The sequence below is a fragment of the Andrena cerasifolii genome, chromosome 7, assembly GCF_050908995.1.
Source record: "Andrena cerasifolii isolate SP2316 chromosome 7, iyAndCera1_principal, whole genome shotgun sequence".
Classification (NCBI taxonomy): domain Eukaryota; kingdom Metazoa; phylum Arthropoda; class Insecta; order Hymenoptera; family Andrenidae; genus Andrena; species Andrena cerasifolii.
This window is the reverse complement of record NC_135124.1, coordinates 14,613,027-14,638,726: the sequence shown is the minus strand read 5'-3', so window position 1 is coordinate 14,638,726 and position 25,700 is coordinate 14,613,027. Positions and strand designations below refer to the sequence as shown.

General features: G+C 40.9%; 2 protein-coding genes across 5 annotated transcripts in view; one reads left to right on the top strand and one right to left on the bottom strand.

Annotated features, from left to right (window-relative positions):
• Positions 1 to 11,591, top strand: part of Dad (Daughters against dpp) — an 87,399-nt gene extending 75,808 nt beyond the window's left edge. For 2 of the 4 annotated variants that reach the window (XM_076816536.1, XM_076816534.1), the window contains 2 exons: positions 846 to 1,046; positions 2,645 to 11,591. In XM_076816536.1, the coding sequence (XP_076672651.1) occupies positions 846 to 1,046; positions 2,645 to 2,994 (551 nt within the window). In that variant the 3' untranslated portion in view covers positions 2,995 to 11,591. The remainder of the gene's footprint in view (positions 1 to 845; positions 1,047 to 2,644) is intronic. The other 2 variants (XR_013086012.1, XR_013086011.1) reach the window with 2 other exon arrangements.
• Positions 11,592 to 11,914: 323 nt separating this feature from the next.
• LOC143371397 (synaptic vesicle glycoprotein 2C) lies at positions 11,915 to 25,435 on the bottom strand. Its single transcript, XM_076816533.1, has 10 exons — positions 25,182 to 25,435; positions 18,041 to 18,100; positions 17,635 to 17,796; positions 16,565 to 16,727; positions 15,535 to 15,656; positions 15,155 to 15,393; positions 14,692 to 14,873; positions 14,076 to 14,371; positions 13,399 to 13,686; positions 11,915 to 12,350 (listed from the first exon to the last, which is right to left on the bottom strand). Exons 1-10 carry the CDS (start codon positions 25,216 to 25,218, stop codon positions 12,307 to 12,309), a joined length of 1,593 nt encoding a protein of 530 aa, XP_076672648.1. The 5' UTR covers positions 25,219 to 25,435; the 3' UTR covers positions 11,915 to 12,306.
• Positions 25,436 to 25,700: the final 265 nt, after the last annotated feature.

Sequence of the window (25,700 nt, the reverse complement as noted above, 5' to 3'; positions counted from 1 at the left end):
TCTATTTCTGTTTATTCTGAAGCAGACTTGCAAGCGATTCTAAATTAAAACTATGATCAACTTACTTTCTCCTGCAAGTTTCCTTTTTACGAATCAAATTCCAGATTAATATCACGTAGCGCTGTTAGCCTGGATTTGAATGCAAACCACACAGCATACTTGTGAAACACCATCCGTCGATTTAAGAATACCACTGTGCGTGTTTATCGTTTCCTATAACTGCGTCCACTTTCCGCCTTTCCGCGCGGCGGCGGATTCTTTTTCCTTTCTCCGTCTACTCTCTTGTCTACTCTCGAATCTGGCGCCGTCGTTGTCTCCGCGACGGCCGGCGAGACGCGTGGGACTTCCCGGCGACGACTCCTTTATGATACCGCCTGTACGCCCGCAGCCTCTCGCCGAGCCACCGGGCACTTTTAACAGGGAAGAAAGATCTCCCCGTTAATGACAGATCTCGTCCCGTCCCGAGGCATGCCCCTATCGCGTTTCGTGGAAGTTGTTCATAAAAACCACCGATTAAATCCACCGATGCCCACACGCTATCGAGGAATTTCAATTAACGAACTCCCCGGGCCGGCGCATCCGTGTTCCTTCGGCTCGCCGAGTGAGAAATAACAGACGCGACCGTTACTCTACTTTTCCCCTTATTACCATAAACGAGTCCTCGTCTCGCGAATTTCAGCGGCGCTGATCGCGCCGCCGCGATCGCCGACGCCTTTCCGGCGCGAGTGCGCGCCGGTTATGACGCGACTAATTAATTACGCCGCTGTTAAATGGAAGTGCGCGGCGAGGTGGGATGGCCAGTACACGGAACGATGGGAATGAATAAATCATTTGGTTTGTCGCAGGTGAGACGGGACAGAAGGAATGGTGTACATTAGCATATTGGGAACTGGGTGGTCGAGTGGGCCGACTTTATCCTGTGGAGCCTTCGACGGTAAACGTCTTCGATTCCCTCCACGACGGCGACGGCCTCTGCTTGGCGACGCTAGCTGAAAATCACGTTGCACCGCCTGCGGTCCAAAGGACACGAAGCAAAATTGGTCTTGGTAAGGTCCATTCTCGTCCTTTCATCTCTTCATTGTTTCTTCATTTACAATCTATGGATACACCTACTCCGCTCACTAATACGATCTCAAAATTTCTCAAACAAGTCAAGAAACATCCTCATTAATTATAACACAATTCTAAAGCTCAGCACTTTAAGGGGGAACACCACTGTGATGGCTGGAAAAGTAAGGCATATCTAAAAAATTTTTTCAGGAATAATTTACAGTTTTCATAGAAAATTTGTATTACCTACCTTTAGTACGCTGTCTTAAGAGACTATGCAAAAAAAATAAATGGAAAATATCCATAAATTATAGTATATTCATTAATCATCTAGAACCCCCTCCCCCGAGCTGGTTGAATGTGTAACTATGGAACAGCAGGTCCGAAATCAAATTTCATTTTTTTTTTATATACTATATGAGCGTAGTTTCCGTTGTACGTACGGATTCTTTGATCGAAAACAAATTTTTTGATGCATGGTCGAAAAACTGTCCACCTTATTTGGGGATTCTTTAAACTTTTCTTCTAAAGCCCACCATTTTTACAAAAATAATTTGTTTAAGAAATCGGCACGTACAACGGAAACTACACTCGTATAGTTTATAAAAAAAAAATGAAATTTCATTCGGACCTGCTGTTCCATAGTTACACATTCGACCAGCTCGCGTGGGGGTGTCTAGAAGATTAATTAATATATATTAAAATTTATGGATGTTTTTCTATTTATTTTTTTTACATAGTCATTAAGACAGCGTACTAAAGGTAGGTAATACAAATTTTTCTATGAAAACTGTAAATTATTCTTTAAAATTTTTTTTAAAAATGGCTTACCTTTCCTATTCATAAATGCTCCTTCAACTCGGTTTAATCATCAAGGCGTTAGGCCAGGGTTTCGGCATTTTTTTTAGGGAGATAATGAAGTAAATGGAATATTCAATGTGGACCTGTTATTGTACAACTGTCGACGGAAAAAGTCGATTTTTTTTCGTACAAAATAGCGGCTGCTCTTGCGCAGCCTTCCAGATTAACTAGTAATACATTCATTTACGAAAATAATTGAGATTTATAATATTTTTTCTAGACTTAAGTTTCTCGAGAAATTATAGTATTTCTCGAGAAATAAGAAATAAGCAATTACAAGATTTCCCGAGAAATTCTCGAGAAAGCATTCTCGAGAAGGAACACTAGCCGCGAGGTGAAACACCGTAGAAACACAGCCTCTATTTTGTACGAAAAAAAGATACGTCTTTTTTTCCGTCGAGAGTTATACAATAAGAGGTTCCTATTGAATTTCCCATATATTTCATTATCTCTCTAAAAAAAAAATTGGCGAAAATGGCTACAGGTAACTTTGCTTCGTCCAAGGTGGCCTAACCCCTTAAAGACTTCATCAGGCACTGGAAAGGTGTTGCTTAACTTCAAAGACACTCGGACAATACTTTGAATACTTCCTAAGAAACATGCAAAGACGCGATTTGACGCCGGCGCAAGTGTTAAGCTCCTAATAACCCTAAACTTATCTGCCCCCCTCATCCGATTCTAAACGACACCATCCCAGCGAGTCTCTACGAAACAAACTGCCCTCTGTCCACAGGTTTAATGCTTAGTCAAGAAGCAGATGGTGTCTGGGCGTACAACAGATCTGAGAGCCCGATCTTCGTGAACTCGCCGACTCTGGATGACCCAGAGTCGAGAACGCTGCTCGTCTATCGCGTGCCGCCCGGCTTCTGTCTGAACATCTTCGACCGGACCAAAGTTCTCCAGCTTCCGTACGGCGGCGTGTCCGCCAGGGCGACCAGCCAGGGCACCGGCTTCGCCTCCGGCCCCGTCGATATCAACTCCGTCCGCATCAGCTTCGCCAAAGGCTGGGGACCCAAGTACTCGAGGCAGGAGGTCACGTCTTGCCCCTGCTGGCTCGAAGTGCTCCTGGCGCCGTGCAGGTGATCCCTGCGACGCGTCGCGAAGGTATTCAGTCTCGTCCGTTTGCGCCTCCTCTTCCTCCTCTTCGCCCTCGAAGGGGGCCGATCTGTGAAACTGGCGCGGCAACGACGAACCTCCGTCCCAGTGGCCGCCAGCGGAACGTCCAGCGACGGGGATCGCCGCGTGCAGTCTTACCAAAGTGCGCCGTCGTACGTCCGGGGAACAGTGTCGTCCCGCTAGCGCGGGAAATGCGAGAAGTCACTCGGTCAAGAGCGTTTTTTTTCTTCTTTTTGTTCTCCTCTCTTTTTTGTCTCCCCCTGACTTTTATATAAATAAGAACGATATTCTCCTGTGCCTGCGAACGGAGGGCGCACAGTGTCTGCGTGGTACTTGACCCGTCGCACGCGCGCGTTCGCCCGACCGAGCGGTTCGACGACGCTGTCGCACTTTTCTCCGCTACCTCGAAACGCGATTTCACGATGAGAAGCGAGACGGAGGCATCCGCCAGGTCTAGTCAGTGGTATTTAATATTCGCGTGCCTGAGGTCCATGCGCGACGAACGGCGCCCGGTAAACAAACGCTATCCGAAATCACGGGGAGTAAGAGAGTGGAATCGACGCAGCCGGGTACACCGCGGTCGATAGTTTTACGACGCTCGGTCGGGGCGAGCCTCGGCGTCCCATGCTGTCTGGCCATGTCCTCGTTTGTGATTTCTTTTCTTAATCATTGCACTGCAAGGAAGCAGAAGCTCGGGCTTCCGATTACGGTCTAGTCAATGGTGTTTCTTTGTTCTTCGTCGAGAGCGCGAAAGCTCGTCGGGCCAGCGGACTTCGGGTCCGTTTCTTTTTTTTTAATATCGTCAGGAAACGAGAACACTGCCAACAGAATCGAAGGAAGTACTTACAGCGTCTCGCGTTCGCCTTTCCGGAGGAGACACTTCTATTCCTTGCTACGGTTCGCAGTGACGACACTCGTGGCTGCAAACCTGTCCCCTTCGTTCGGTGATGTCGAGCTTGCTTAGGACGCGAGAAAAGCTTCGTTACTTTTTAATCTTGACTCTATCTTCTGCTTTTCATCCCCCACCCCCCGATCTTTTTAGCGCTTAAAGTCAGCTGGGCTCAACGATCGCAGGGTGCGTTGCCAGCCAGGACGGGGGCTGACAGAGCTTTTCTCACGCGTCGATGTTAGGAGCGCTCCGTTCGTACGAATCCCGCGGCTACAGTGCTACGTCGGCGTGAACGCGTCGCGTACCACGAGCACTGCGAGCGTCCGCCGATCGTCGTTCGGTGCTGTACATACGTTTCTATTAGAGACCACGGTATGGTACGTGTAGTAAAAAGACACGGGTACACGTGTATTACATATATCCGTACCTCGATCCGTGTAGCTTTTAGTACACGGGTACCCGTGCACTATTTCACGTGTATTTAAATACACGTGTATCAACGTATTTGTGTATTTTGATCAGAACTGGGCATTAACTGCGGGAGAATGGGCAACGGCGGTCACTTAAGCAATAAGTGTAATAAAACCGAGCGATGTTTCTCAATTTTAAGGATTATCGTTGCGTCTAAAAAGAAGCTCGCTTATTACCAGTAATGCCTTAATTTTTTGTATCGAAATAGGTAATCGATTAAATAAATCTTGTTAGTTTTATAATTGTGCTATTAGTTACAATCTGAAAATTTGTAAAACCATACTCTCCGCATATTATTCTAGTAAATATATTTAAATACATTAATTCTTTTATGAATTTCGCAATCCCCCAGAGTGCTGGGATATCTGTAGATATTAAAAATCAGACGAATCAAAATACGGATACGTTAATATACGTGTATTTATAAATACACGAGTATCTAAATTCACGTGTATTTAAATGCACGTGAAATAGTGCACGGGTACCCGTGCACTAAAAGACACACGGATTCAGGGACAGATACGTTTAATACACGTGTACGCGTGTATTTAAATACACGTGAAATAGGGATCTCTAGTTTCTATGTACGTACACTGTGCCTTCCCAGCTTCACTCGCGGTGCGACGCGCGACAGAACGAGCGAGCGAGTGCGTGTATACGTGGGATGCGTGTGCATCGGTAAGAACGAGAGACGAGGTTCGTGCGCTGTAAACGTTTCGCACCAAACACTAAACACGCAAAAAAAAAGCGAAGAAAAAAAAGGAAAAAAAGCGGAGCTTCGTACTACAGTAATACGGTACTGTGATAAAAGCTCGACCCAGGTCTCTTTTTCTTCTCTCCTCCCGTAATCGCGGGGGCGCGCGTTCGCGGAGCGCCGACGAAAAGCAATCAGTCTGTTTAAAAAGCGAAGAAGCAGAGAAGCGAACAAACGTGTGTATATGTACGCAATGAAACGAACGTATGCTTAAATAAAAGAAACTCGGCGAGGGGGAGAGAGCGCGTGTGTGCGTGTGAGAAAGAGAAGGGAAGGAAGAGAAGAAGAAGAAGGGAAGAAAACGAATCCGCAGTTCGAGTGTTGAATTTATAGACGGTACCGTCTTTTCTCGAAATAATTTTCTACCGTCGTTGAGTAATAACGTGATTAGCGTGTAAGCGGAGCGGGAGTTTCTACATATTTTACCGCGAGTGTTTGTTCAATCGAGACTCGCCTACGAGCCGACGGGTATGAGGCGTGTACGGGGATCGGCCGTTTCAACGCGACGCGAGAACCGGCGAGCGAGCCGCTGCGCGAGCAGCTCGGGGCGACGATGTCAAGTACGTGCGCACGATGCAACGTGTACCACCAGTCATACGTATTCATTCATAACGCGACACGAGCACGCGCGATACCGCAATCGACTGATCGAGTAGTCTGTTCTTTTTTTTCCGTTCTTTCTCTTCTTCGCCCCTCGCGAGCCGTTGTCGTTGGCTCTGCAATTTCGTACGAGCCGCCGTTGTCGGCGCAGGGGCGGGTTCTGGTCGCGTGGAGCACCGCGGTCGCTCGTGGCACGCCGAACGATATATTGTGATGCGTATATTGTCGCTTAAATGTTGTATATTAAATAATGTGTACGCACGTATGCAGAAATGTTCATAGGTAGCTAGCTATGTCTGCGGCAACGGGGCGACCCCTGTATGCGAAGGGATTGCAAAGCTCGGGACACTTTGCAGCACCCAGAACCCTCTTTACAGTGGTACACTCGACATGCCCGCGAAGGAAAGAGGCTTTGCTCGCGACAGAACGTTTTAAAGGACTGCTAACGCGGGAAGGTGTGCCCGGAGACATCCTGCCGGGTTGCCTCGCATACAGGGGCAAGAGAATCGTCGATTCAAATCGGCGGAGATCGTAGCGACGAGGAAGATCTCCGTCGGATAGTCGAGCGTCAATTTCGGACAGCCTGTGCGTTGCTTTTTATAGTCCCTTTTCTTTTTCACGGCTCCAACCCGCTGTTATAGTCCGGATTGGCTGATCGCTTGAAACGAACCAAACGCGTGCGGTCAAAGAGTTTGCAATCCTTTCGTCGAGAATGATCCTACCGGGCAATACGCGGAGCGCAATCACGGCGAACCCATATTAATTTGTACAAAAATATTCTATTTTCTTTCGTAAAGATTCGATTAAAACGTAAGTTTACTTATTTCTGTGAATTATGTCACCCCCATTCGCAAGCGGTCGCGCGGCTGAGAGGCCTGCCACGCGTGATCCCTGAAACTTCTCGTCGCGTTCAGTGGCAAGCTTTCGTCGCTTTGGTCATTCGATATGCCGTTGAATTAAACGGCACTCGCGGGAATCTGGATTCAGTTAATCCCAGCCAGTAATCCATCGGAGAATCGTCGTAGGAAGCTCGTTAAACGAACATATTTATTCGTACCTATTCTCTTTTCGTAGAATAAATAAAACGACTACTTTGTATATACATAAAGAAATCGAGAAGGAAATTGGTGGCTCCCTTTGAAACCTACATTTTCGATAAACTAAACAAAGGTCTCTTGATCGTTTATTTCAAACGAACTTCCATTCTGACTCACAAGGGAAGATCGCGAACCCGAAAATTCAAAAAATTCTGAAACTTTCTGCATATATATAGGGGATTTTCTCCTGATTACAACGCAATTTTTGTTTGCTGCCCAAATTCACTCTAAGCGGGTGGAATTAACCCCTGAAAATTCAGCTATTTTCCGATTTTATTTTGTAACTCGCAATCTGTAAGAGATAGGAAAAAAGTTTCAAGACAAAAGTTACTTCTTTTAATTATATCTTTCATTTGGTAAAAAATTATTTTACAGTTTACGAGTTGTAACAGAGAATCGGAAAATAACCGGATTTTCAAGGGTCAATTACACCCTCTTAGAGTGAATTTGGGCAGCAAACAAAAATTGCGTTGTAATCAGGGGGAAATTCCCTACATATTCACGAGGTTTCAGAATTTTTTGAATTTCCGGGTTCGGGATGTTCCCTTGTCAGTGTTCTCTTGGTCGAAACTTCGTTGTAACATATTGTTGAGGATTTCTCCCATAAAACAGCTTTAAAAGAAATTGAAAACTATTGTAACTTTCGCCAAGAGTAGAGGTGGGTTCGAACTAAAATTTTAAATTCTCGAAAAGCTTCGAAACCCTCGACAGGGGGTAGATGTACCGTTTGTGGCCATTGCACTGTTTTTGGCTATGAGCTTCATTACCTCATATTTAAATTGCTCGCAGATCATTATTATGTGGAGAATTTCACATAATAAATATTTTGTTTAGTATACCACCAGAAATATAAGGTTACATTTATTGCTTACACGGAAAAATACTATATTTTTTAAGAGGTCGCCAAAACTGGCACAATACCTTAAAGTGGCCACAAATGGTGCGTCCACCCTTCTTAAAGTGCTCGTTCTCTTTTGTCAGTGGAATATCTTGGTTTAAGAACCGAAGTGAACAAAATTTCCGCATAAATCTCTATTGACCAAAGCTCAACGAAACACAAACAAAAATATAAGAATATAGAAATTCTCCAGGCACCTTTCGAACGATTCTTGATTCGTTGATTTCATACTCTTTCTTATCTAGCTTCGAGGTTTTTTTTTTTCAAAATTGCAACAGTGGAAAATTTCCAGTTCTCGAAATTCTGAAACTTTCTTGCGTTTCGAGGGGTTCTGAGGTTTCGACGCCTCGAGAAACCCACCCTTAATCGAGAGTTTAGTTGTGTAATTGCATTTTTGCGTCAGCCACGTGTATGTGACTCGTGTGTGCGATTTTGGGCTCGTTGGTGGTTGACACGCTGCGCGGAGGGAATTATGCGTGCGGTGATCTTCGAGGGGAGAGGGGGTAGGATGAACGATGGGGGTTTGCCGACAGTAGTGTTTGGGACGTTCTTGCGTAGAGGCGGTCGAGTTGTAACGCTCGCTGCGTAATTCTGCACCGCGTTAATCCTTGCTTTCTATCGCGTTCACTCTGCTCCCTTACACACCTACCCGATAGAGTTTCTCCGCGGCGTTTCGTTTTCTCACATACATTAAACTTGCCCCCGCGTTTTTACTCCCTCGCGTGCATTACATTTGCGCGTCAAAATGGAACGCAATAGCGCAATGATCTACGGTACTGCTGATCGTTAAAACGTCAGTGCCTTGAAAGTTACGTTTGGTCGTCCATCATCCATAGAGCTGAGAGGTATGAGCGAGCTCGGTCAATTTCGTAAGTACCCTTATGAGATTTTAAGTGTACACGCGTACGTTTTACTGTTCCACGTACTCGGGCACGGAATTTCGTAGTTTTTGCTTTAATTTATAATTTATATTCCTGTTGCCGAGTTCGGACGAAAAAAATGGATGCTGGGGTCACTTCGGTGCGAACGCTTACTAATTCACAAAACTGTTGGTGTTCTAAAGCTATCGGCGCAAAATTATGGGGGTAATATATTTGAGAATTAGGAAATTCCTTTAATTTACTGCCGACGCCTCGTTAGCCTCGTCGAAGGCACAACTTAACTTATTTTTAGCGCTAAACTGAGATTAGTCAGTTTACTGGGTCGCAGAGAAATTAATAGAGGAGATCCTTCTTTTCCAATTTTCGAACATCAAATCGCTTACTTTCCAATTCTACTGCGAATTAAGTCGCACCGCTCGGACATCTACATGTTTTCACAGAAAATAAGCTGACTTAATGATTTTCATTTGATCCGTTAATTGGAAGCTTTTTACAATCACCGAAGCTGTGAAAACCATTGCCTAAATGGAAGCAAAAATTAACCGTCGCCATAAACTGTCTAAAAACCGTTTGGTTCTGCCAGACACGTGTTCCTCATAGCTTCGTAGTTAACGCAAAGCAATACAGTCCTCGAGAACAGAATGAAATTACTAAATCTGCGAACACCCGCGGAGAGAATGGCAAGAAGTCAGTGGAACTTTAAAAGATTGTAGAAACTTGCGAGTTCGATTGGCTTTCCCGCAGGAAGCGCGTGTCTCTGCGAAACATAGTGCCTTTATAGCCATTTAGAGCGAGGAACAATAAAAGATATGCTACGTCTAGCGCAACGACTATTATTAAAAAAACGAAATTGCGCTTTGTCGACGTTGACGTGATATTAATTTACGAAACTTCTAATCGCTCTCGGTGAAGCAAAAAATTCTCAACGGCACCTTCGAAATCTGTTCCCTCTTTTCCCTCGGCTATACAAATTCCCTTCGAGGCGCTTATCACTTGGATTTAAACTAAAGACTAGGTAACATCCCTCTCTCTCGTCAATGTCGACGCTCCTGTCGCGCCGATCACAATAATTTTCAGTGCCTTACCACGAAAAGTGTTTCGTTCTGCACAAGTGTGTAGCTATAGGGTCCACCTTCTCTGCCTTAAGCGGCGGCCGTTGCATCGCTAGGTAATAGAACCGCTAGAAACTCTGTTTCCGTTAGCCAAATAGTAAAACGACGCTATGCGAGTCACGGAGAAGTCACCCCCAAGTGGAGCGTGTTAGGAGAATCTGCCGTGTCGATCAAATAAGAGTAGCTCGCTTCGACCGGTTTCAAGAGCTTTCGGGGGGAAGTTTCGCGAGTAGAGGGTGCATAAGTGGCAAGTGGCAGTTCCCTTGTACATTTACGAAATAGCGTATTTCTAGTCATTCACCACGAATCGAAAGCAGACGGGAAAACAGATCCACGACTCTCGTGGGCCATCGTAGTGCGCGTGACTTATAACGTTGACTTGTATGAATTTACTCTTGACTTTATTACAAGATTTATATAAAGCTGTCCCACGACAAGTGGCACGACCGAGGCGCAAGTGATTCTACCTGTAAAAACGAATCGAGGATGTGGAATAAAATTTTCTTCTTCGAGCCCTCGTTTTCGAGGAAATCGACATTGAAAATTCTGTCGCTACGTGTACTAACTTTTAACTTCGTTAATTTGTCAGAGTAAATACAGGCATGAATAGAAATCTTTGAAGAATTTCTGCTCCAAGAATTTTCCAACTCAATTGTCTTATAAGAAGATTCGTGTCAAAGAATTTTTGAAATATAATATTTTAATAAAAAAGGGCTTGTACCCAGAAGCCTGTAATTCATAAAAAGCTTGTTTATTTTACATTTTCATTTTTGCATATAGAATCGTCTCGTCTGTGGTACCATTCGTCATAGGACACACTGTAGAACATATTTGTACATAAGCTTATGGCGTTACAGGGTGTAAAGTGCTTCACAAATGTTAGGCTGCAACATTCGTTCTTTTACATTGGAATAAAAATTATTTCGAACTGCACGCTCGATACGTACACCCTCAGTTCTCTAAATTTCTCGGGGAACTCCAAAAGCATTTCTGAACTTTCCGAATTTATTAATCGTGAGAATGTCGGTGGGGAATAATTTTACAAATATGTTCTTCTATTTACCTTAGAGAGTCTTCGATTCACTTGTTATACGTTATAAACTGCACTTCTTGCATACCAGAGATTTTCAGAAAATAGTATACAAATAGGGTAAATGGTATCGCGAGTAGGGTTTAACAATTCGTCTAACTTGACTGGTTACTCATCTAAAAGTCTACCAATTAGGAACACTGGGGAAGGTAAATTGTATAGTGGAAGATGTGGGCGAGGATAATTTAATTTTATTTCAAAATGCTCGCTGCTATCCATTTTTGAAGGATCATTCTGCAGTGGAAAAGTTAGACGAATTTGGTTACTGGTTTCAAGAAATTCTCTCGAGCTACCGACCACCACATTTACTCCCTTGGTCCATTTAGTTTCAACCGTAGTAACAGAAGGGTAGACAGCGAATTTTTACGATGTACATATTGTATATAGATGGAAACTTGCGTTTCGAATATGCGTGCGATAAAGAAATATAAATACATATGTATATATTACACGATCACGCCAATGATACCATCAATGTTAATATTAACGTTATTGTAATTACTAATAATGAGTATAAACTGCGATTAAGGGGTAGTGATGACAATTAAAATTAGGATACTGTACGATAACAAATAATACGATACCGAGTAAGAGCGATAGCGTAGAGAAATAACGATATTATTAGATAGAGAACTTATAATATTATTTTCAATATAATTATATTCAACGATAGGGTAATGATACTTATGCGACAATTGCGTGCTGAACTGCAAGGAAGTTCTCTCGTTTCATTTTTACGGAAGAAAGAAATATACGAAGCTGCAAATTTGTACTCGATTTCCTTCATTTACCCCCTTCAATCGTCGAATGGCTGTGTTCCGCACAAAACACGTCACGTCTGTGATTTATAAGATTTAAGCACTCCGAGTGTAATCGAATTAGAATTCTACGCTTTCCCTATCGATATAATTGAATAATTATTAATTATTTCACGAATTCGTAGCCCCCTGATTCGTAACAATTTTAAGGCCCTGTAAATTCTGAATTGCAAATTTGAAATAGGGACCAAATTTGAAATGCAGTGAATCGTTGGAGATATCGGTTGGTTTGTTTCGTAGGGTGTAGTGTTTGATTATTAACGATCTGTTTTGTCTAAAAAAATGTATCGTTTATTTCTAAGCGTCCTATACACATATTTGCTTGCATCCTCACACGACACTCACATTCACATTGTCGCAATCGATCTGCACACCCTATTTTTTATAAATACAGTACATCGTGTCCGCATACATACAAAATTAACAATACGCGTCGAGTTGAAGACGGATGGTTCAAAGGAGGTAGTCGAGAAGCAAGTCATAAATTGTCTTCGACCCTTTGAGTTTCGAAGTGTGTCTCGATCTGATAAAGGGTTCAGTTTAAATGACTTGTGAAACGAACGACGTGCTTGTGATGTGTGGTGAAAATAATATGGAATGATCGAACGTCGCACGTTGCAGTAAGCACAATATCCTTTTTTCTGCTTCTTCTTTCGTTGCGTCGAAGCTTCAGCTTTTCTTCCTTGGAAGCACTAGTGCTAGTAGTCCTCCAACTGGAAATGATTAAAAAATTGGCACCGATTAATTATTTAACATGTAGTTTATACGTAGCTTCTACAAGATATTCTTATATATTTTTGTTTATTATTTGCAAATAATTCAGTTAAATAGAGATTGTTACAGTTATCTATTATTCGGTCGTGGTCCATTCAGAATTTCTAATCAAAATGGGTGGTATTTTGTATGAAGAACGATAAAAGATGATTTGAATAAGTACAAGTCTATTAATCTTGACAGTAAGTACCATTTCATTTTGTATTAGAGCTGTAAATATTCGAATAATTCGAATAATAAATAGAAGTATTCAAATATTCGATGACATTATTCGAATTCTCTGATATTCGAATATTCGAAGAAATTATTCGAATTCTCTGATATTCGAATATTCGAAGAAATTATTCGAATTCTCTGATATTCGAATTCTCTGATATTCGAATATTCGAAAAAATTATTTGAATTTTCTGAAATTCGAATATTCGGAGAAATTATTCCAATTCTCTGATATTCATTCGAAGGAGTTATTCAAATTCTGTGATATTCAAATACTCGAAGAAATTATTTGAATTCTCTGATATTCAAAGAAATTATTCGAATTCTCTGATATTCGAATATTCGGAGAAATTATTCGAATACTCGAAGAAATTATTTGAATTCTTTGATATTCAAATATTCAAAGAAATTATTCGAATTCTCTGATATTCGAATATTCGGAGAAGTTATTCGAATACTCGAAGAAATCATTTGAATTCTCTGATATTCATATATTCAAAGAAATTATTCGAATTCTCTGATATTCGAATATTCGAAGAAATTATATGAATTCTCTGATATTCGAATATTCGATAAAAGTATTCGAATTCTCTGATATTCGAATACTTGTTACATTCCTATTTCGGATGGTTTAAATTGAAAAATTACTAGAAAATTTAGGGAACGCGTGATATATTGATGAACTCCGTATGGAGCATAAATGAATAAGTTACTCGAATAAACGCGACTGAATTTTAATAGAGTAACGTATTAATAAGATTTTCCACCTACCGATCACTACGCTGCCGACCAAGAAAATGGGTACCCCGCAGTTGATGTCAAGGAGCATTCCAAAAACCAAATTGCTAGCGATGGCACCGAGTCTACCGAAAAAGGTCATCATGCAAATGGCCACGGCGCCTACATGCGTTGGGAATATGTCGACCACGACACTCCCGATCACGAAATTCGCCGTGACTATCGTCAACGAGAACACGCAGGTCACCATAAGAATTTGTAAAGAGGACCTGACAAAGTAAATGCCGAAACCACAGACGCCAGCCAACAGCATGGTTGTCACTGAAAAATAAAAAGTCGACGATTAGAAATTAGATCCTTCGACTCATTTGAAAAAATTAATATAAATTTTCCAAAGATTAATATTTTCGTCTAGTAAGGTGGTGGTAATTTTTCAGAAATATTTAGAAACTCTATTCTTCGTTAAACGCACCTTCCAATCAGTTATACTGAGTTGATCAAAAAATTGATAATTTCTTTTTCGGTGCACTTAAAAATCGTATTGAATTTTTTGGATTTAGAATTTCCGCTTTCTACTATTCCAACGAATTACGGTGTAATTCTATGGTAATTTAACAAATGCCACTTCACGGTAGTTTCATTAACTGCTAATTGATTTATCTTTAGCTTGAACTTTCCTTTTTAATTTATTCCTATTTCGGCATTTTTACCTGGTATCGTTCGTCGACCAACACGATTCGCCAAGTAACCAGACGCGATGTTGCCAAGAAGGCAAAATGCATTGATAGTCAATGAATTGATGAACACCATCTCGTCCATGTTGGGGTTGCATTCCTTCACCACGCTGGACGAATCGATTAAAAATTTCTGCGACGATGCGATGGCGTTTTGCAGTTTAGTTTCGCGCATCAGTCTGCAGACGCTTACTGTCCTATTAGGGTGTAGGTTGTGGTAGGTCTCGAATCGATTGAACAACTCTGGCAACCACAAACCGAAACCGTAATACCTGTAAAGAGATTCATTCGATTAAAGAATCAACATACTTTGCAGAAAGGCATTAAATCGAGGCAAAGTATTAGGCAATCACTTTGCAAGCATTAAGTAAAAAATGAAATTTAAATAATAATAACAGAATGCAATTTTATAAAAGCAAAATATTAAGCGACGAGCACATCTCAAGCCGCAGATATTATTTGCAATAACTTCTGATACTTATAACAATTACACGCACGCGCTTGCCTCGCAAGTGTTTGTAAAACAAAGTCACTCCGATCTATGACAAAGTCGCCACGTGGAGCAGCAAAATGCCAGTTACGAGGAACTTACCCAAACATGTTTGCGAAATAAATGGTCCAACAGAGGAGCGCGTATTTCAAAAGCGGCGGTGACGCAAGGGAACGCATTTGTTGCCAAATATTTTTCAGTAATTCCGTTAGTACGCCCGATGCTGAGAAGTTTCTTTTACCGCTATTAATATTTGCCGTGTCGTCACATAACAGGATTTTTACCTGCACAAAGAAATGGGCGCTCGTTAATAATCGTATTTTCATATTTTGCAATCAGTAGGCTTCTCGAATCCCCTCGTTTGTAAATAAAAAATCGATCTACCCCATAATTATTCATTTCACAATTCGACGATGTCAAATATAAAGTAAATATCATTTTATTTTTACAAATTAGTCCGCTTCCTTAAATAAACAGCTATACAAGCGAAATTCTGTAAAATTGCCACTAAGAGGACGTTGCAGGTATAAAAAAAATCACGAATCACGAAGTGATCGATACTTACGGGATACTCGTCCTCGTTGCGGCCCGTGTTTATTGCATAGATCTTTCGTAGAATCGCCAGCGCTTCTTCCGTTCTGCCTTGCGAGGCCAGGAACTTGGGGCTCTCAGGGTACCTGGTGGCTAGAACAGTGACCAGTAATGTCGGTACTCCAATGACGGCCAAGAAAAGCCGCCAAGAATTAAACATCATGCCGTTGAACTGAAGGGATATCGGCAGCGGTATAATTATCCAAGCTAAACCTGAAACACGAAGCAATAACATCTAATAAATATTCCCACAACTATGGAGAAAGCAATGCTATTAATTGCTGAATTACTTGAATAAATTAAGACATTTTCCATAAATAGTTTTCACATAAAAAAAAATATATCAAGTCTTACCAGGCAATATTAACCAGGAAATGGTCCAAAAGAATCCTACGTAGCAGATGGCTTTCACCCTTTGCCTTTCTGCGTGGAATTCGCCGAGGTACGTGTAGACTAGCGAGCCAGGAGCACCGATACTGCCGGAAGGTAAGGTTTAATAATGTGGCAATCGTAAAAGTTGGTAATTCAAAGGAATTAGGAATTAAAATAGTTTTTTAATGTGTTTTTTTGTGATAAAATCTGTAGCTGTAGAAAACACACAGATCCAAAAATTATGGTAAATTAGGTGTCCTTCCAGTGGACTAAAAAATATGAAATTCCTTTGTTAAAGTCCGGAATTTATCGTGTTCTCGGTTGATACTAATTTCTTGGAGGCTCTCTGCGATTGCTATCTCTAATTGTTTTCTTAATGGTAATTCTTCATTTTGAGGACCCGTAATTTTTTCAGTATTTTCCGAAAAGTCTAGCTATTTAAAAATTGTTTTGCCGCTACATACATATCTCTCGTGGATATTAAATGACAAACGCGTCTTTTGAATCTTTTTGAAGAGATTCTCCATTACCTATGCAACAATTTTATAAGGGATACAATAGTTTTGTCTCTTCTTCTCGATATTTCTTCTTTAATAGCCACAAGAAACTCATTACTTAATTCAGTAGGTATACCATTTTTCTAAATTGTTGAATAAGAATTTAAGGACACTAAGATGGTTCTAAGATTTATTATAAATTGTACGTGTGTTTATACGTTCGCGATTAACTAGTAATATACAATGTGAACTAACTGAAAATTCAATTCAGAAAATAAATGAGATTTTTAATAATGTTCGTAAACTTAACTTTCTCGAGAAAAATAGTATTTCTTGAGAAATAAGAAATAAGCATTTATAAAATTTCTTGAGAAGGAACACTACTGTATAGTAGTATATAAAAAGAAAAATAGTGTGCATAAAATCGTAATTTTCTTTGGAGGGGAGAAGGGCCCAGGTGGCAACTGTTCATCTGCTATTAAATTCGCAACTGGATGACTGATACGAGTACTCACAAAAATCCACTCAGGCCTCGGAAGAGAAGCAGAACTTTAAAGCTTTGGGACAGACTTCCTCCAAACGACAGAATACTGTCGCACATCAGTGTAAGGAGGAGGATGTACCTTCTGCCATAAGCGTCCGCGAATACTCCCCAGAGAAGGGCGCTGATAACTCCTCCTAAACGGAGACAATAGGAATAGTTATAAACGTAACGCAAAATATATACAGTTACAACAGCGTACAGTAACTAGTAGAAGTATAATTTTACATTAAATAAGGGCTGGGATCTTCAGGTAACACCGTGAATTATTCAATCGGCAAATACTTCGCCGACGATTTAATAACACTCAGGGCAGGCGGAACCCATCATGCAAATTACGCGCCGCATAAGGGCGCCAGCCGAAGGGGGCGCTAAAAAACTATATCGCACACTTAATAATAAAGGAATCCAACTCCCACGTAATCAAAATGTAAATCCTTTTTTTCTGTATATCTTTTTGCAATCTTAACAATGCAAGTTCTGATGGCGACTATCTCTGGTCTTGACGGCGAAGTTAATCGGCTTTAATCGCTGGAGCGGTCGAGTGGGACGTTATATAAAAACTGCTCTTTAATTTTGCTAATGACATAAGTGATACCGTAAAGAAAATGAAGTCCGTCGAAACCTTTACCAATTATGCTTTTTCTGCCCTCTGCGGAGCGTGATTTTTAGAATTTCGAATTCGAAGTCGTGCCAGAATTTAATTACTCTTTTACTGCGAAATCTGATATATTTTCAGGGATAGAAACTGTGAGATATATTCTCCAAGAAACGTTATAATTTTTTCACCAAAGGTCTCGCAGGAATGTTTAAAAATGCCACCACTGTGCATCGTTTACTTATTTCGACTTGGCAAGTTATTTTATGACTTCCGCGATTAAGCGAGATATTTTCGAAAGAAACTTATCGAGAGGGACATTGCACCCGGAAGACTCGGAGCATTCGAACTACGGCGCTGGCCACTAGAGTTTTGTAATCTTCGTACGTTTGATCTGCGTCCGCATGTTACTTTAATCGCAGGGTTTACCACGTGTGTTTGCTCACCTACGAGAAAGGAGACGTTCAGAAGACCCTTCTGCTCCGATGTCAATTTCAGGTCGCATTCTGCGGATGGCAGAATGTACGCGTTTATACCGTTCTGGCAACCAACGCACAGGAACATCGATCCACACAGAAACAGGAAGCCGTATTGAAACCTTCCATACCCTGAGAAATTACAAATTAAATCAGTCGTGCGTTTCATAATAAAAATCGAAGAAATTAATAAGGGATTATTTTAAACAACCACTAAGCACGGCGTGTAACGCAAGGAGGGAAATGAAATTCCTTTAAAAATTACAGCTTGAAACTCTTGGGAGCCAAGTCGACGCTGATAAGTTGGTGAATTATTAATTAGTCGAAAATTAATTTAGGGAACGTAGGAAATTGAACGAGGTAAAATAACACTTACCGCAAAGTTTGATAGCTTTCTCGAAGTCTGCGGTTGCTTCCTTGCAGCCGTTGCCATTTTCTGAAAGAATACGCCAACTTTATTTTTTATGCGCACAGTAGAGAGTCCCGTGGACCGGGGATCTTAGTGTTGGTTGTTTTTAATTACTATTAGCACGATCAAGATAGTGGCACCGGCAATTGGTGGTAAATGCACAGTAAGTGAAGTCCATTAAATTTGTCTTTACCAGAGGTCGAAATAACTGTGGAGAACACCGATGCGGATAGAAAAGTGTCGAACGTAATCCTGCAAATGTGGCACGGTATAATTAAAATCGCTGATTCAATATGAATGAGTTCTTTCCTTCATTAAACTATCTACTGAATTAGTCTATAAGTTCACTCAAACTGGTCAACGGTGCAAAAATTTGTTGCTTAAAGAAAACTAAGCTCGCAAAATGTAAACTTACTCGGCACAATTAGCTTCACAAGATCACCGATCGTTAAAAATAAAAAAAAATTAGAAAACTTAAATTATTTGTGGCTTATAGATTTTTTGAGAAGATTCGATTTATTATGTTTTACATGAATCTCCAGTGCATTGCGCACTTGTTAAAATAAAAATGCACGCATAATGTGAGAGTGAAATATTTCCAAGTGGGAAATAAATGTTGGAGGGGGAGATCAATGCAAATGAATTGATTATAGATGGAACGAGGAGCGGTAGAATTTTTCAAGCAAAGGACGATTATTAAGTTTAGCAGAGCAGCGTCGGGTGTGTCGTCGTCGACGGCGCGTGCTTTTCCATTCACCTAAGCTCCGTTTACTAGTGCTTTTCCATTCGCCTGAAATCGCGACACGTTGGTACCGAGCAACACCTCGCTACCTGAACTCCCATTTCGCCAGCGGCTAATTTCAACCGCGGAAGGTGCCATTGCGTCGATACTGCCTCGCTCTAGGAGATCCCTTAATTGCTCGACCTGATAACAATATTTGGTCACGTTATAACAGCCGCTCTAGTTCTCGCGACAATACTATCTCTGCATCGATTGCTGGACGCTGTGGAAATGCATTTAAGTTTCTTAATCTGTTGCTTATCGAATTCTGTCGGAAGCAATTGTCTCGAAATAGTTGCTGATTAACTCAGATTAATAACGCTGGACCTTTGCGAGCCTATTCTGCCCTGCTTAGTTAAACTGTACTATCTAGCATTTTTTCATTTTTTGAGATACGTTGAAATACTTGAAGTTCCACGCGCCTTTTACCTTTTAATTAAAGGTAGAAAACTCTACGTGCTTCGTAAAGATTTGTAAATAGTATAACGTATTTAACTTAACTTCTTTCCAAATGGTTATAATATCCTATCTAAAACAATTAATTGATTTTTACGTTAATAATACATCACCTATCGGGTACACCTATTACAAGAAATTATATTAGACTGTTACGAAATAATGACATGTTTTAATTTGAATGAAGGAAAATAAGGACGGTGCAAAGTAAATGATAAAACTTCAGTTTTCTCGGTTGTTTCAAAATGTTAGATAGGAGATTTTAACTAAAGGGGGTAGAGTGCCTCTCCCAAAATAAAATTCTAAAGAGAAATGGGTAACGAATTCATCGCGCGATGCTTCAACTTGATTAATTATTATTGACATGCGATTGTAAAAGCAGGGCTTGATCAGAATGAAAGCTCGGCACCCGATAAACAATACAGGCTCGATAACGTGCAAAGATTAGCAGAGGACTCTAATTGTCGCGCAACAGCCTCAATTATAAAGGTGTAAACCGCGAATTCGTCCATTTCAACATTCCGCGCAAAGAAGCGCACTGTAGCGGACTGTAGGCCGGGAGAAAGTTTTATTTATTTCTTAGGCTTAAAACGGTCGGTTGCTCGAGTGCCTACTGCGGGTGGTCGAGCTCGAGGGCTAGGGCAATAAAATGATGGTTGCCAGAGCCCTGGCGAAGTGTTAAGGACAGCGTGTCCTCTTCCGCAACCTTGGGGCGCGTGGGAAATTTGTTTTCCCCGTCCGGGAATTTTCGGGCGTTCGTTAAAACGCCAAGGAGAAGACACAGAACCTCACGGGACTCCGTACCGAACGCTTCGTGTCCGTTAAACTTCTTATTCTGTATTCACTTTGGTTAATTGTTGAATATACGTTGTTATTGTTATGTATATATGTTGACTCGTTTTTTACATTCACACCCCGGTATCCAAAGCACCTATATTATTTTTCCAGTAACTTCACAGTTAACTTGAATAGTTGTTAGTTTAGTAATTAAGCACCTGCGTTACGTTTAGAATTCATGAGTTTAGGAATTAGTACGAAGGAAACGGCACTTATCGACTAATCGCGTATTCCGTACACGCGAAATGGCAGGCTGAGGGGCAATTAGATGAATAATTATCCCGACATTTCGGCTGTGAGTTCCTTTGTGCATCTGTACGCGCGTCTAGTCCGCACGGTGCAGCTGCGGATCGATCCTACGTGTTTTTCCGTTTTGTCGCGGGTGAATCGAATTGCCGAAGGGAATTACGGCGACGACGACGGCGCGGAGTAATTATTCCGACTTCGGTAATAATTATGTTGGCAGCGTTTCGCTTTGACGTGCGGGGACACGCGGCGACAGGTGTCCTCTGTGAAATTTCAATGGGAACCATATCTGTTTGCCGAGAACGCACACGATCAACTGCAAATCACGTTTCGCATTATGAAAAAAACCTCTGTCGCATTTTGATCGAGCAACGATGGATAATTGCCACCTTAAAAGTGTGCCACGAAAAGTCCACAAAGTGGCGCGATATAAAATTCAAACGAAAATATCGTCATGTGGATTAATCCTGATCCGTGCCTCGTGTCAATTTCACGCAGCTCTCCCTAATATGTTATACAGTTCTATTATTTCTGATTCTTGTAAACAAGCAGTATGTCCTGCGCATCGTTTTATTTGCGAATAATCTAAGATGCAAACGTTAACTCATCAATTTCGATAAAAAAAATATCGAAGAATAATTGTTTACGTTGTTATTTCGTGGAGCTTATGCCACTGTGCCAATTTGACACCGAGGGAGAGACTCGCAAGGGGAGGACTCCATGTAGTAGATTACGATTTTGACGAGTAAATAAAATATAAGTAAATAGGTATCCGAGCGTTTCTGCCAATGGGCCTTAATAATAGAGATATTTTATTTTATTTTTATATTACATGGAAATTATTAAAAATTTCATAGTGTCCGTGGGGTTTTAGTGGGTAAAAATCCCACACTACCCTGGTGCCCCAGTGGATTCCCCTCTGAAGGAGTCGGGGTGCCTTTTGAAGATTTCCCCAAGTTGAAAAAAAATTTATAAAAAAAATTATAAAGTTTTGTTTTAACGCGGAGACATCTTCAAAAGGCACCCCGACGCCTCCAGAAGGGAATCTCCCGCAGGCGCCAGGGTAGTGTGGGATTTTTACCCACTAACACCCCAGAACCACTATGAAATTTTTAATAATTTCCATGTAAATATCTCTATTATTAAGGCCTATTGGCTGAAACGCTCGGACACCTATTTACTTATTTCCGAAATCGGTGTCTACCACATGGTGTCCTCCCCTTGTCAGTTTGTGAAATCAGGAACGGATCAGGGTTGAAGCGAGTATTTTGCAAAATTATCGGTGCTTCTATATTTTCGTACTGCATTGATGCATTTGCTTTTCTATGCCGAAGCGGCGCAGTGTTCGTGATATTAAACACTCAGCTATTTAATTTCCATGCGGTGTGGCTAAGTGAATTTTCACGCTTTTAACAGCTTCGTTTTACAACGTCTATGAAACGATTGCAGTGCCACGTGCAACGCCGCGAGGAAGATATTCGATAATTTTCAGCAATGCTGGATGGGGCACGTTCGGAAGTCGGTCATTGACGTAAATGATGGGATATCGCGCAGGTTGATAGTCTGGGACATGCAACAACTCCAGTCGGTTTACGTAAACGTGATTCGAATTTGGATTGTTGAAATTGTTTTAGTTTCGCCGTCGCACTGTTTAGCGGCCGCTCGCAATTGCGATCAGTGACGCAAGAAGATGCCTGGCGAAGCACGTTCACGCATATTCCATGGCATAATGTAGGCGAATTCGCTGAGACGCGAACTTTCTGCTTCTCCGCGAGCATTGTACGAAGCGGTTTCAAAACATTCGGAGCAAATTCATTTCTCCCCGATTTAATTTCCACTTCGTTATTAGCGCGCGCGTAATTAGAACGATAAATATTCTCTAAAATTTTAAGGGAGAGCAATCTTTCTCATAGAAATTGAAACTATACGGCAGTTACTTCGCCACTTGTGGCGCGGCAGAGTATAAAAATAAATGTGTCGAAATGTCGAGTGGCATTAAGAATTCATGGCATTTTAAGATGATTAAGATTACGACTAATTAGACCAAATCGTAAATAGCGCCAGGTGGCAAGTGACCGCGAACTGTTTTCGGGGGAAGTTAATTAGCCCGTACTCTTGCGTTAATTATTATTCAATGTTATCTTAGTGTTAAGACCGTCGAGTGATCGAGATCGAAATGCCAATTTTTCTGTGGTCTTTGGTGTAATCAATCGAGCTGTAAGTTAATTGCACGGTAGATATTGTTTTGGTATTCCGTAGATATAGGCATTGCTAACAGCTGACAGCTTATTTTACGAGCTCCTAGTTGCCTCGTGTCTCCTGGCGGAAGTATTTGAACAGAACTGCATGCGTTCACAACCAGCTAAATACTATTCTTTATTACAATAAATAATAACATTATTACAATATTATTATTTATTACAATAAATAATAACATTATTACAATATTATTATTTATTACAATAAATAATAACATTATTAGAATATTATTATTTATGAAATAAATAATAACATTATTAGAATATTATTATTTATGAAATAAATAATAACATTATTAGAATATTATTATTTATTACAATAAATAATAATATTTAGCTGGTTGCGAACGCATGCGGTTCTGTTCAAATTCTTCCGCCAGGAGACACGAGGCAACTAGGAGCTCGTAAAATAAGCTGTCAGCTGTTAGCAATGCCTATATCTACGGAATACCAAAACAATATCTAGGTACATCCACTTCTCGTTTGACTCTAACGCTTCGTCTTACTGCAAGTTCATTGGACTCGATCCAATAGTGCAATTTCAACCAGAATGAAATCTGAAGTCCAATGAAAATCTTGCGGAGCCTGACGTGCAATTCTCAAAGTGTTCCACAGCGAAACGAAATGATAAAGGGGGACCGAACGGTGACTACCTGACGCGCGCAAAGTATCTCGTGCTTTTATTGTTTGCGCGAGGTGGTTATGTGAAATAAGCCCAATAATAGCGACCACTGGCGTTGCGCGGAAATAAAATCGCAGAAATAATAATACGCTTACGTTCTGTTCGGATCGTGACGATAGTGAATCACGTTAAGTGACACTAAAACGTTACGTAGAATTAATAAATGTTTAATGATAATGGATAGTAAAATAGGGGTACTAACTTCTACCACACACGGGAATGGTGAAAGTACTAATTTTCATTGCACGTGACGATAGCTCAGGTACTAATGTAATTGTATCGGCTACTTGCGCTTCTATAAATCAAGTACTTACGAAACAACATAACAGATTTGAATCAAGAATGCATCAGCTATTTTTAAAATCGGCGAATATTCGTAGACTATTCAATATTTTGAAATCCTCTTTGTACTTTGCGAATTAGATATCCGGTACCACTGTTGCAGTAATTCAAAGAATATTAAGTAAAGCATACGACAATCGACTGTTTGCGTAGAAATCTCGACACCAGATTGCCATCACGCTGGGAGATAGTGAGCCACGAAATAATTATTAAGAGGTCGATTATCACTCGTTTCTGTCATTCACAGAAAAGGTAACTGCATTTACTATATATGGATGCAATATATTTATTTCATGCTCTGAATAACTGTTAATTCACAATTAAAGTTCACAGTGGAGGGTGGAGATCAAGCACACCGTGGGTTTATTTTTGGCAACAGCCACATCGAGGCTACAGCATCAACATAATATGTAATTCGCCTATATATTATTTTAAGAATAAAAAATGCACCACGTGGTGTCAAATAAAATATATGTTTCCTCCACTTAAGAAATGTGTTGCATGTTTCTATATAGTTTATGTTATAATAGAGGTCTTAAAGTGTTTAAATAAATGTAAAATTAATGTTTATTTAAATGCTGTTCAAGTGTTTACACAATATTGGCTGAATATTCAAATCACATTTTTTAAATATTAATTTCACAATTTCAATTCTGAATATTTATTTCACATTTTCTGAATATTTATTTCACATTTTCTGAATAATTACTTTACATTTTTTAAATATTAATTTTACATTTCCTGAATATTTATTTCACATTTCCTCAATATTTACTTCACATTTCCTATATATTTATTTTGGAATCCTGAATATTATTTTCATTTCCAGAATATTTGCTTTATATTTTCTCAATATCTCTTTTATGTTCCACGAATATGTAGTTCGTACGTTCTAAACATTTATTTCACACTTTCAGTACGTGTATATAATATTTGAAATCAACATTTTTTTCATACGAAAAAGTGCGGCTAAAAAAATATTTTTTAATATTTGGAAAAATATTTAACCAATACTTTCTGCTACTTGATAGGGTAGATGTACCGTTTGTGGCCATTGCACTGTTTTTAGCCACGTGCTTAATCACCTCATTTTTAAATTGCTCGCAGATCATTATTTTGTCTAGAATTTCACATCATAAATATATTGTTTAGTATACCGCCAGAAATATAAGATATTACATTTATCGCTTACACAGAAAAATATTATATTTTTCAAGAACCGACCAAAACTAGTACAATACCTTAAAGTGGCCACAAACGGTGCATCCACCCTATCAATCGATCACCGAAGAATTTCAATATTCCACTACTAACGCTGGTTTCACTTTTCAGATCCCCGATCGTTCCACCACTTTCCCCCCGCCAGGATCAATTGCCTCGAACAAAACACCACCGCGCCAACGAAATCCGAGTTCACCCTCCGAAATAAAATTGCCAAAAAGGCACCGCGCGTGCCATCGAGAACCCACCTACTACTTTCCCCAATAAAAAGCGCGAATTACTGACCTACTGAGAAGGACAGGGAGGCGATCTGGTTAACCATGGCGTCTCTCCTTGAGCGGGGTGCGAGCTACCGGAGCGCGCCGTCTTCTTTCCGTCAAAGCCCCAGCAAAGACTGTCCCTCCACGGAAAGCGGGCAGGATCGACGGTTTTGCTCGACGTCGCGATCAAGACGGAAACGTCCACGCGATCCACGGCCGCGCGTCGCTTTTAAATATTGTCGCGCGCCTCCACAATCGGCCGGCGGCGAACCAGGGATCGCGATTCGCGGCACCGAAAATCGCCTCCCCCTTGCCAGCTTGCCACACCTTAGCGCTCGTTAAAATCCATGTGCAAAGGCGATTCCCTTTGTTCCGCGGTGCACGCGCGTCCTATCGCTCGCGCGCGAACGACAGTGACGCACTAAAAATTGTTCCGGTTTTCGAGATCCCCCCCCGACAGCGACGCGTTACCCGCATTTGACGCAATGGGAGTTCGCGATTCCACGGAGCTGAATCCTTTGGATCTACGCGGAATCGCAGAGTG